The sequence below is a fragment of the Ranitomeya variabilis genome, chromosome 2 (genome assembly GCF_051348905.1).
Source record: "Ranitomeya variabilis isolate aRanVar5 chromosome 2, aRanVar5.hap1, whole genome shotgun sequence".
Lineage (NCBI taxonomy): Eukaryota > Metazoa > Chordata > Amphibia > Anura > Dendrobatidae > Ranitomeya > Ranitomeya variabilis.
The window spans coordinates 702,180,652-702,192,991 of record NC_135233.1 but is presented as its reverse complement, the minus strand read 5'-3'; the positions used below and the strand labels follow the sequence as shown (position 1 = coordinate 702,192,991).

At 44.6% G+C, this 12,340-nt stretch overlaps 1 protein-coding gene across 1 annotated transcript in view; it reads right to left on the bottom strand.

Annotated features, from left to right (window-relative positions):
* The window catches only part of LOC143807646 (uncharacterized), a 1,106,746-nt gene that overhangs the window by 408,442 nt on the left and 685,964 nt on the right, over nt 1-12,340 (bottom strand). The window contains exon 49 of the mRNA XM_077289447.1: nt 7,898-7,945. Within this exon, the coding sequence (XP_077145562.1) occupies nt 7,898-7,945 (48 nt within the window). The remainder of the gene's footprint in view (nt 1-7,897; nt 7,946-12,340) is intronic.

Here is a 12,340-nt window from a genome sequence, read left to right as displayed (position 1 = left end):
TAAGCGCTCAGCGTAGAGCACAGAATAAATGTTTGCCGAGCCTTACTGCGATCTTGGGGAGACAGAATAAACAAATCAACAGCAGGTGAACAATTGGTTTTATTTACTTTTTACACCACTTTTTGTTTGGTGTAAGTGATTAGCTGACTTTATTCTTCGAGTCGGTGTGATTACAGCAATACTAAAGTTACATTTTTAATGTTTGTGTGTTATCACTCACTAAAGGATGCTTTTTTGCAAAAACAAGTTTTTTCATCGCCATAATTTTTCAATTTTAATGCTGACAGATAGATGTGAGGGCATTTTTTTGCTGAATGAGTGGGAGTTTTATTGGTATCATTTTTGGGTACATGACATTTGTGGTTTACTTTCTTTTCAGATTTTTGGGAAGCAGAATAAACAAAAATCAGCAATTTGGGAGATTTTTTTAGGATGTTTTCTTATGTCTTTCACTTTGGGGTAAAAGCGCTAAGACAACTTTATCAATACAATCAATATGAGAACAGCAATACAGCATTTTTTATGTTTTGATGCTTTAACTCAATAAAAACTATTTTATTAAAAAAATAATTTTTTGCATCATTATTTTCTGAGACTTTTAGCTTTTTATTTCTCCGCTGACAGAGCTGTATGGTGGCTTGCTTTTTGCGGGACAAGATGACATTTTCAACAATAATATTTTTATCTACATGCTACTTTTTGATTGCATTTTATTCCACTCTTTGTTTTCGGTGTACTCTGAAGTGGTTAATTAGTTTGACAGTTTTATATATTGGGTCGTTCTGGATGTGGCAATAAAAAAAGTGTACACTTTTTTCACTGTATAATGGCTGTGTCTGACCATGAAGGAACATGGTCTAATCATACTACAGCTCCTGGGCAGGAGAGGAAGCAGCAGAGAGTATACAGACAGCAAGAAAGGGATCGCAGCTGTTTTTTTACTGTAAAGTAAAACATTTTCCTGCATGGATGAGTGAGCCCAAGAGAGAGCCTCCGGTCGCAAATTAGATGGTACAAAAGTCTTGCCCGGGGGCACAGACTCTAGCGAAACCGGAGCCACCGTTCTCAGGTTCTCAGAAGGGACAATAAGCCGAGGCTCCTCCTCTTCTGATGACACTACAGAGCGGGAGAGAGCATTAGCACGAATGTTCTTCTCCCCGGAGAGAAAATGGAGGGTGAAATGGAACCGGGAGAAGAAAAGGGACCATCTAGCCTGGTGAGAATTTAGCAGCTGGGCAGTCTGTATATACACCAAATTTTTGTGGTCTGTATAGACTTGGAAGGGAAAGTGAGACCCCTCCAGGAGGTGTCTCCACTCTGAGAAAGCCAACTTCATGGCTAGCAACTCCCTGTCCCCGATGGAATAATTCCACTCCGCCGGTGTGAAGGTCTTGGAGAAGAAGAAGCAAGGATGCTTCCAACCTTGAGCATCCTTTTGGAAGAGGACTGCTCCAGCACCAACAGATGAGGCATCCACCTCCATTATAAACGGCTTATCTACATCAGGGCGATGTAGGATGGGAGCGCTAGCAAATGAGACTTAATAGAGAGGAAGGCCTTGGAGACCTCCTCCAACCACAACTTGGGATTTGCTCCTTTCTTCGTGAGGGCTACCAAGGGAGCTACCAAAATTGAGAAGTGAGGAATGAACTGGCGATAATAGTTAATGAACCCCATAAAGCGCTGCACCGCTTTGGAGAATGGGGTTCTTGCCAGTCCATCACAGCCTGTAGCTTGGCAGGATCCATAGCCAAACCATGGGCGGAGATGATATAGCCAAGGAAAGGCAAGGACTCCTGCTCAAACAAACACTTCTCCAACTTGGCATAGATGGAGTTTGCCCGTAAGAGGTTGAAGACTTTGCAAACATCTCTCCGGTGGGAGTCAATATCTGGAGAGTAGATGAGAATATCATCCAAATAGACTACGATGGAGGTGATGAGCATATCAGGGAATATATCGTTCATAAAGTCTTGGAAAACGATCGGGGCATTACAGAGCCCGAAGGGCATCACCAGGTATTCATAGTGCCCATCCCTGGTGTTAAAAGCCGTCTTCCATTCGTCCCCCTCACGGATGCAAACCAGGTTGTAAGCACCCCGCAGATCTAGTTTAGTAAATACCCTTGCTCCCCGTAGCCTATCAAAGAGCTTAGATATCAAGGGCAAAGGATACTTATTCTTAACGGTGATGGCGTTAAGACCCCTGTAGTCTATGCATGGACGTAGTTCTCCATTCTTCTTCTGCATGAAGAAGAACCCCGCCCCTGCAGGTGACACTGACTTCCTAATGAATCCTCCTGCCAGATTCTCCTGGATGTACTGAGACATTGCCTCAGTCTCTGGGAGAGATAGTGGATAGACTCGACCCCGAGGAGGCTCAGCACAGGCAAGAGGTCAATAGGACAGTCATAGGGGCGGTGAGGCGGAAGGGTCTCCGCAGCCCTTTTGGAGAACACATCCGCATAGGGCCAATAGTGTTTGGGGAGAGAGGATATATCTGCGGGTACCTCAGTAGTAGCAACCTGAACGCACTTCCCTCTGACATCTACCCTCACAAGATTCACTCCATCCCAAAATTCTGCCTGTGGATCACTCTTTATGTGGGGAGTGGTACCGTAGCCTAGGTATCCCTAACAGGACCTCATCAATTCCCTCAGGAATGACGAGTAAGGAAATAATCTCCTGAAGAGATGGCGACATAGAAAGAGTAAATGGGATGGTCTGGTGTGTTTTCTGTGAGGGCAGTGTCGACCCATTCACCACTCGTACGGTCACTGGCTTGGCGAGCATCACGAAGGGTATTGCGTGTCATTGGGCGAAGGCAGATGACATAAAATTGCCCTCCGCCCCGGAATCCACACAAAGCTCTACCATATGAGTGGATGGGCCTATGGTAATTGTCTCCTTAAAGGACAATTTGGAGGAAAACGTCGCTGTGTCTAGTGTACCTCCTCCTACAACCACTAGACGCTTATGTTTTCCCGACCGCTAGGAACATCTGGAGGCAAGATGTCCTGACTGCCGGCAGACATGACAGACCTTGAGTGCACGAGCAGTCCGGGACTTAGATCCTGCTTGTGACACCTCCATGGCCTCGTGACTCGGGCGCCTGAACCAGAGATTCCAAAGGTTTGGCAAAGTTGGGAGCCAGCCAAAACTTCTGCCTACACTGGGCTCGCTCTAACCTTCACTCGTTAAAACAAATGTATATGCTAGTTGATACAGCTATTAGCTCCTGCAGTGTGGCTGGAATCTCCCTAGTGGCCAAAGCGACCTTCACATGGTCAGCCAGCCCCCTCCAAAATACAGGGATGAGGGCTTTATCTGACCACTCCAACTTAGATGCTAAAGTCTGGAAGTGGATGGCAAAATGGTTGACCATGGACGATCCCTGAGTCAATGCCAACAGTTTGAGCGCCGTATCATGGGTGACGCGAGGTTTCTAAAAAGACCTGTTTCAAAGTGCTCAAGAACAGCGGAGCACTCTGCACCATATGATCGCCACGCTCCCACAGCGGTGTAGCCCACTCCAACGCTCTGTCCGGCAGGAAAGATATAATAAATCCCACCTTTGCCCGCTCTATGGGAAAACATGCAGCCAGGCGCTCGAGGTGCGCTATTGCGATGCGCACTGGCTCACGAAATCCCTACATGATTGGCTATCACCAGAATATTTATCTGGCAGCGGGAGGCGAGATAAGGTCGGAACAGGGGTGGCAGTGGACAAACTTGCTGCAGCCATGCTAGCAGCCTGAACAGCTTCTGCAGCAACATCCACAGATGAATTTGTGCGCTCGAGAGCCGCCAACCTGCCCTCCAGCTGCTGGATATCCCGAAGCAGTTGCTGTTCATCCGCCATTACTAGCCAGACCCTGGTGCTAGTATACTGTTAGGGCTACCGGAGGTGGTTCGAGATTTCCCCTGTGCAGTGGGGGGAACTCGACACCTAACACCATGTTCCTGTATGGTCAGACAAGGCCATTACATTGCGTTTTTCACTATCTCACCGCTTGACTGCTAACTGGTTGTGTCGCCCACTAATAACATGGTGTTTAGCTTCGGAATTACGAAGGGGCCATAGCCACCCAGGGTACCACCGGTTTCTCCCTGGGAAATTTTACTACAAAAACCACTGCATAAGGTTTTGGCTTTGGCACCACTACTACTACAGCAGCCACATTTATAAGGTTATCTCAGCAAAGGAAAATTATTTTTAACACAGCCAATTGTGCAAGTTATTTTAATTCTAGGATCTATTACTTAAAACCCACTTTGTTGTGGGAAAACCACTATAAGTGTATGTGCACACGTTGCGGATTTGGCCCTGTGGATCCGCAGCAGTTTTCCATGTGGTGTACAGTACCATGTAAACCTATGGAAAACAAAATCCGCAGCGCACATGCTGCGGAAAATTTTTAGCTGAAACGCTGCAGTTTATTTTCTGCAGCATGTCAATTATTTGTGCGGATTCCGCAGCATTTTACACCTATTCCTTTATAGGAATCCGCAGGTGTAAAAACGAGGTGAAATCAGCACAAAAACTGCACTAAATCCGCAGTAAATCAGCGGTAAATCCGCGCAGAAAAATCCACAATGGAATCCGCAACGTGTGCACATAGCCTAAGTGTTTATAGACTATATTAAGTAATGTGTCTGAATAGAAAAGTTTAGTACAGTATCTAAAACTAATTATGGTGCTTGAACCTCCTAGGTTCAAGCAACATATTGTAATCCGATTTCTTATATTTTATTATTCTTCTTCTTCTCCGCGTTTTCTGCAATTAATGCGGCCCGAACCGCTCGGCGCAGAGACCCCGTTCAGGCGGCGTTTCGAAGGCCTCGGTGGGGACAGGTGTGCTATGACTTTTATAGTCGATCCGATATGTAGATTTTATTTAAATCGCATTTTAAAAAAAAAATTTCCCATAGGAAATAATGGCGAACTTTCCATTACCCCGAACTTGACCTTCCAAAGATGGCAGCTATGCAAATGTACGGTGTCCATTTTAGGACATGATCATTTATCAAAGTCAAACATCAGAATAAAGTGACTATGACACCCTCCCGTCCCGTGTGTGAAAAGTAAGTGCCCCCCGGCCCCGTGTGTGAAAAGTAAGTGCCCCCCGGCCCCGTGTGTGAAAAGTAAGTGCCCCCCCGGCCCCGTGTGTGAAAAGTAAGTGCCCCCCGGCCCCGTGTGTGAAAAGTAAGTGCCCCCCGGCCCCGTGTGTGAAAAGTAAGTGCCCCCCGGCCCCGTGTGTGAAAAGTAAGCGACCCACAACTCTGACCTGTATATAGGAGTCTGTATATAGGGGAATGTCTGTATATAAGAGTGGTGTCTGTATTTAGAGGGATGTCTGTATATAGGAGTGGTGTCTGTATATAGAGGGATGTCTGTATATAAGAGTGGTGTCTGTATATAGGGGGATGTCTGTATATAGGAGTGGTGTCTGTACATAGAGGGATATCTGTATAAAGGAGAGATGTCTGTATATAGAGGGATGTCTGTATATAGGAGTGGTGTCTGTATATAGAGGGATGTATGTATATAGGAGAGATGTCTGTATATAGAGGGATGTCTGTATATAGGAGTGGTGTCTGTACATAGAGGGATGTCTGTATATAGGAGTGGTGTCTGTATATAGAGGGATGTCTGCATATAGTAGTGGTGTCTGTATACAGAGGGATGTCTGTATATAGGAGTGGTGTCTGTATACAGAGGGATGTCTGTATATAGGAGTGGTGTCTGTATATAGAGAGATGTCTGTATATAGGAGTGGTGTCTGTATATAGGGGGATGTCTGTATATAGGAGTGGTGTCTGTATATAGAGAAATGTCTGTATATAGGAGTGGTGTCTGTATATAGAGGGATGTCTGTATATAGGAGTGGTGTCTGTATACAGAGGGATGTCTGTATATAGGAGTGGTGTCTGTATATAGGGGATGTCTGTATATAGGAGTGGTGTCTGTATATAGGGGGATGTCTGTATATAGGAGTGGTGTCTGTATATAGAGGGATGTCTCTATATAGGAGAGATGTCTGTATATACAGGGATGTCTGTATATAGGAGTGGTGTCTGTATATAGAGGGATGTCTGTATATAGGAGTGGTGTCTGTATATAGAGGATGTCTGTATATAGGAGTGGTGTCTGTATATAGAGGGATGTCTGTATATAGGAGTGGTGTCTGTATATAGAGGGATGTCTGTATATAAGAGTGGTGTCTGTATATAGAGGGATGTCTGTATATAAGAGTGGTGTCTGTATTTAGAGGGATGTCTGTATATAGGAGTGGTGTCTGTATATAGAGGGATGTCTGTATATAAGAGTGGTGTCTGTATATAGGGGGATGTCTGTATATAGGAGTGGTGTCTGTACATAGAGGGATATCTGTATAAAGGAGAGATGTCTGTATATAGAGGGATGTCTGTATATAGGAGTGGTGTCTGTATATAGAGGGATGTATGTATATAGGAGAGATGTCTGTATATAGAGGGATGTCTGTATATAGGAGTGGTGTCTGTACATAGAGGGATGTCTGTATATAGGAGTGGTGTCTGTATATAGAGGGATGTCTGCATATAGTAGTGGTGTCTGTATACAGAGGGATGTCTGTATATAGGAGTGGTGTCTGTATACAGAGGGATGTCTGTATATAGGAGTGGTGTCTGTATATAGAGAGATGTCTGTATATAGGAGTGGTGTCTGTATATAGGGGGATGTCTGTATATAGGAGTGGTGTCTGTATATAGAGAAATGTCTGTATATAGGAGTGGTGTCTGTATATAGAGGGATGTCTGTATATAGGAGTGGTGTCTGTATACAGAGGGATGTCTGTATATAGGAGTGGTGTCTGTATATAGGGGATGTCTGTATATAGGAGTGGTGTCTGTATACAGAGGGATGTCTGTATATAGGAGTGGTGTCTGTATATAGAGGAATGTCCGTATATAGGAGAGATGTCTGTATATAGGGGGATGTCTGTATATAGGAGTGGTGTCTGTATATAGGAGAGGTGCCTGCATATACGAGTGGTGTCTGTATATAGGAGTGGTGTCTGTATATAGAGGGATGTCTGCATACAGAAGTGGTGTCTGTATATAGGGGGATGTCTGTATATAGGAGGGGTGTCTGTATATAGGGGGATGTCTGTATATAGGAGAGATGTCTGTATAAGGGAGAGATGTCTGTATATAGAGGGATGTCTGTATATAGGAGAGATGTCTGTATATAGGAGTGGTGTCTGTATATAGGGGATGTCTGTATATAGTGGGATGTCTGTATATAGGAGTGGTGTCTGTATATAGAAGGATGTCTGTATATTGTAGTGGTGTCTGTATATAGGGGTATGTCTGTATATAGGAGTGGTGTCTGTATATAGAGGGATGTCTGTATATAGGAGTGGTGTCTGTATATAGAGGGATGTCTGTATATGGTAGTGGTGTCTGTATATAGAGGGATGTCAGTATGTAGGAGTTGTGTCTGTATATAGGCGTGTTGTCTGTATATAGGAGTGATGTCTGTATATAAGAGGATGTGGCCAAAGTGGCTACCGAGAGGCTGTGTGCTCCAAAGTGGCTACCTAGGATTCCTGCATGCCAAAATGGCTACCAAGGGGCCAAAGCTGCTAACAAGGGGCCCCGCACATCAAAGTGGCTACTAAGGGGCCAAAGTGGATACCCAGGGGCAGAGCCCTGCATGCCAGAATGCTCCTGAGGTTCATTGGCAGCTGGCAGCGCTTTTCAAGCACCATGTATTTCCTTCAGGAAATGCCCATCTAGTTGTTAATGTTATTCATGCTATGATATGTGATTTCATTAAAAAACAATGTAAATATATAAAAAAAAAATTTAAAATGTAGGAAACAAGAAATTGAAATTCATTTTTTTGCATTTACCTTTTATTTCCACAACTGGAATTATTTCTTCATGTTTGTGGAGCTCTGCTATGAAACATGAGAGACAATTAGAGAAAGTGAGCTTGCATAAATTATAGGTATTTAGTCTGTGTACCATTTAATCATCACACTTAAATATTACCAAGAAACAAGAATAAGTTCATTAAAATTCTCCTAAACAGAATAGAAATATTTCCTTGGTCTCTTTTGGATTATGAAAGTATGTATAATATTAATATAGCATTATTAAAGGATCTCCGGGAGTATAAAAATGTAACTACAGAAAATGTCATTATAAATTCCTAATTTTTAATTAGCAAACTAAGCTTTGTTTTGTCTAGGGAGGTAATCACTATAGTACATTAAAGTGATACCTGTTTTGTTATAATGACAGAAATCTGTCCTTGAATTTTAATAAGGTAGGTTTTTGTGAACATGAATGTAGTTCCTTTGTGGTGACCTGGAGATAACCTATAGCATATACTACCAAGTTATTAACAGGTGACAGAAGCTGCACGATGTTCAGAAAGCTAGACTGGACACCAATGAGTATTTTCTCCTTATCTCAGCATCCTTGGTATCTCCAGTATTATACCAGATAGACAAGTTGGACAGCAGTGTGAGTGGCCTCTTTTCACCTTAGTTCCCTTTTTTCTATGATTAAGTATTAGATCAGAAAGACATAGTGGAGAGCTGTGTGAGAAGCCTCTTCTTACATCAGCATTCCTTGTATCTACAGTATTAAATTAGAAACATGGGGTGGACACCTGTGTGAGCAGATTCTTCTTACTCCAGCACCACAGGTTTCTCCAATATCAGATCACAAATGCAGGGTGTAGAACATTGTGAACATCTATTTAGCCTCAGAAATCCTTGTGTCTCCAATATGAAATCTTAAAAACATCATAAAGTCTTTTTTTATTTCAGCACCCCTGGTATCTCCAGTGATAGATCAAATAGACAGGATGAGACAGCAGTGTAAGCTTATTCTTGTCACAGCAACTTTAATATCTCCAGTAACCGATCAGAAAGACCAAATTGACAGGATTGAGAACAGTTTCTTAGCCTCAGTACTTCTGGTATTTTCAGTATTTTGACAAGAAAGACAGGGTAGATATCAGTGTGCATAGCCTTTTCTTACTATGGCACACAAAGTATGTCCATTGTTGCATCACATAGATAGGGTTGGCAACAGTGTGATCAGTCCCTTATACTTCAGCATCCCTGCCTGCTATTTCAAGTATTGCATAAGAATGGCAGGGTGGACATCTGTGTTATCAGCTTCTTCTCACCTCACAATTCTGGAAGTTTCTGTATTGAATCAGAAAGACAGCAGTGTTAGCAGCCTCTTCTTACCTCAACACTCCTGATATCTCCAGTATTATATCAGAAAGACAGGATGAACAGCATTGTGAGCGGTCTTTTCTTACCTCAATATTCCTCGTATCTCAAGTAGATAGATCAGAAAGACAAGGTGGACAGAAGTGTGAGCAGCTTCTTCCTGTCTTAGTACAACTGGCATGTCTAGTAGATCAGAAAATGCCATGGGCACACATCTTCCTACACATGAAGGGAGTAGGAAGGGCTATCCACTGCACATGCTAACAGGTACCTGATCTTTTAACATTCTAGAACAGTCAGTACAACAAGACAATCTTCTCCATTTTTTACTTCCTGTTACAAAAGGAGTGTGATTTTCGAGTGAAAGGAATTTAACCCCTTAACGACCACCGATACGCCTTTTAACGGCGGCCGCTAAGGGTACTTAAACCACAGCGCCGTTAATTAACGGCGCTGTGGAAAAAGTGAATAGCGCCCCCCAGAGTCGGATTTTCTCTGGGGTCTCAGTTGCCGAGGGTAGCCGAGACCCCAGAGAACATGATTCGGGGGGTTTTTACCGACCCCCGAGTTGCGATCGCCGGTAATTAACCGTTTACCGGCGGTCGCAAAAAAAAAACAAAAACGCGATTTGCCGTTTAATTTCTCTGTCCTCCGATGTGATCGCACATCGGAGGACAGAGAAATGTGGTCCCCGATGGCCCCCAATAGCCCCCCGATACTTACCTACCTCCCCCGGTGCTCCTCGTGGCTCCCGATGGGCGCCGCCATCTTGTTTCTGGGAAAAAATGGCGGGCGCACGCGCAGTACGCCCGCCGCCCGGCACCCGGAAGATCTTTGGGGTCTCGGCTGCCGGGGGTAGCCGAGACCCCAAAGAACATGATCGGGGTCGGTTTGCACCGACCCCTGCTTTGCGATTGCCGGTAATTAACAGTTTACCGGCGACCGCAAAAAAAAAAAAAAAAAAAAAAAAAGCGATCAGTTATTTCTCTGTCCTCTGATGTGATCGCACATCAGAGGACAGAGAAATAGGGGGATTCAGGGACCCTAATATACTCACCCGGTGTCCCTGGGTCCTCTTCTGTCTTCTCCTGCCAGCCGGCTTTTTCATCATGGCGGGCGCATGCGCAGTGCGCCCGCCATCTGCTGCCATCTGCCGGCCGGCAGGAGAAGACGAGTTGGGGCTAAAATTAGGGTTAGGGTTAGGGTTAGGGTTAGAGTTAGGGTTAGGGTTAGGGTTAGAGTTAGGGTTAGAGTTAGGGTTAGAGTTAGGGTTAGGGTTAGGGTTAGAGTTAGGGTTAGGGTTAGGATTGGGGCTAAATTTAGGGTTAGGGCTAGGGTTAGGGTTAGGCTACTTTCACACTAGCGTTTTTTGGCTTCCGTCGCAATGCGTCATTGGAGAAAAAACGCATCCTGCAAAAGTGCTTGCAGGATGCGTTTTTTCTCCATTGGCTTGCATTAGCGACGCATTGCGACGGATTGCCACATGTCGCATCCATCGTGCGACGGATGCGTCGTGCTTTGGCGGACCGTCGACACAAAAAAAACTACATGTAACTTTTTTGTGCGACGTGTCCGCCATTTCCGACCGCGCATGCGTGGCCGGAACTCCGCCCCCGCCTCCCCGCACCTCACAATGGGGCAGCGGATGCGTTGAAAAAACAGCATCCGCTGCACCCGTTGTGCGGTGCTTGCAACGCTAGCGTCGGTACGTCGGCCCGACACATTGCGATGGGCCGAGTACGACGCTAGTGTGAAAGTAGCCTTAGGCTTCTTTCACACTTGCGTCGGTACGGGGCGGTCGCAAAGCGTCGGCCCGACGTACCGACGCACGTTGTGAAAATTGTGCACAACGTGGGCAGCGGATGCAGTTTTTCAACGCATCCGCTGCCCAGTCTATGTCCTGGGGAGGAGGGGGCAGAGTTACGGCCACGCATGCGCGGAAATGGCGGACGCGATGTACAAAAAAAAGGTTACATTGAACTTTTTTTGTGACGACGGGGGCTAAAGTTATGGTTAGGGTTGGGGCTAAAGTTAGGGTTGGGGCTAAAGTTAGGGTTAGAGTTGGGATTAGGGTTAGAGTTTGGATTAGGGTTGGGATTAGTGTTACGTTTGGGATTAGGGTTGGGATTAGGGTTAGGGTTGAGATTAGGGTTAGGGGTGTGTTGGATTTAGGGTTTTGATTAGGGTTATGGTTAGGGTTGAGATTAGGGCTGTTTTGGGGTTATGGTTGTGATTATCGTTAGGGTTGTGATTAGGATTGTGGATCGGGTTGAGATTAGGGTTAGGGGTGTGTTGGAGTTAGGGTTGGAGTTATAATTTGGGGGTTTCCACTGTTTAGGTACATCAGGGGGTCTCCAAACACGACAGCCAATTTTGCGCTAAAAAAGTCAAATGGTACTCCCTCCCTTCTGAGCTCTGCCATGCGCCCAAACAGTGGTTTACCCCCACATATGGGGCATCAGCGTACTTGGGATAAATTGGACAACAACTTTTGGGGTCCAATTTCTCCTGTTACCCTTGTGAAAATAAAAACTTGGGGGCTAAAAATCTTTTTTGTTGGAAAAAAAAATATTTTTTTATTTTCACTACTCTGCATTATAAACTTCTGTGAAGCACTTGAGCTTTCAAAGTTCTCACCACATATCTAGATAAGTTCCTTAGGGGGTCTAGTTTCCAAAATTTGGTCACTTGTGGGGGTTTCTACTGTTTAGGTACATCAGGGGCTCTGCAAACGCAACATAACACCCACAGACAATTCTATCAAAGTCTGAATTCCAAAATGGCGCTCCTTCTCTTCCGAGCTCTGCCGTGTGCCAAAACAGTGGTTTACCCCCACATATGGGGTACCAGAATACTCAGGACAAATTGGAGAACAACTTTTGGGGTCCAATTTCTCTTGTTACCCTTGTGAAAATAAAAATGTGGGGGCTAAAAAATCTTTTTTGTGGGAAAAAAAATATTTTTTATTTTCACTACTCTGCATTATAAACTTCTGTGAAGCACTTGGGCATTCAAAGTTCTCACCACATATCTAGATAAGTTCCTTGGGGGGGTCTTTTTTCCAAAATGGGGTCACTTGTTGGGGGTTTCTACTGTTTAGGT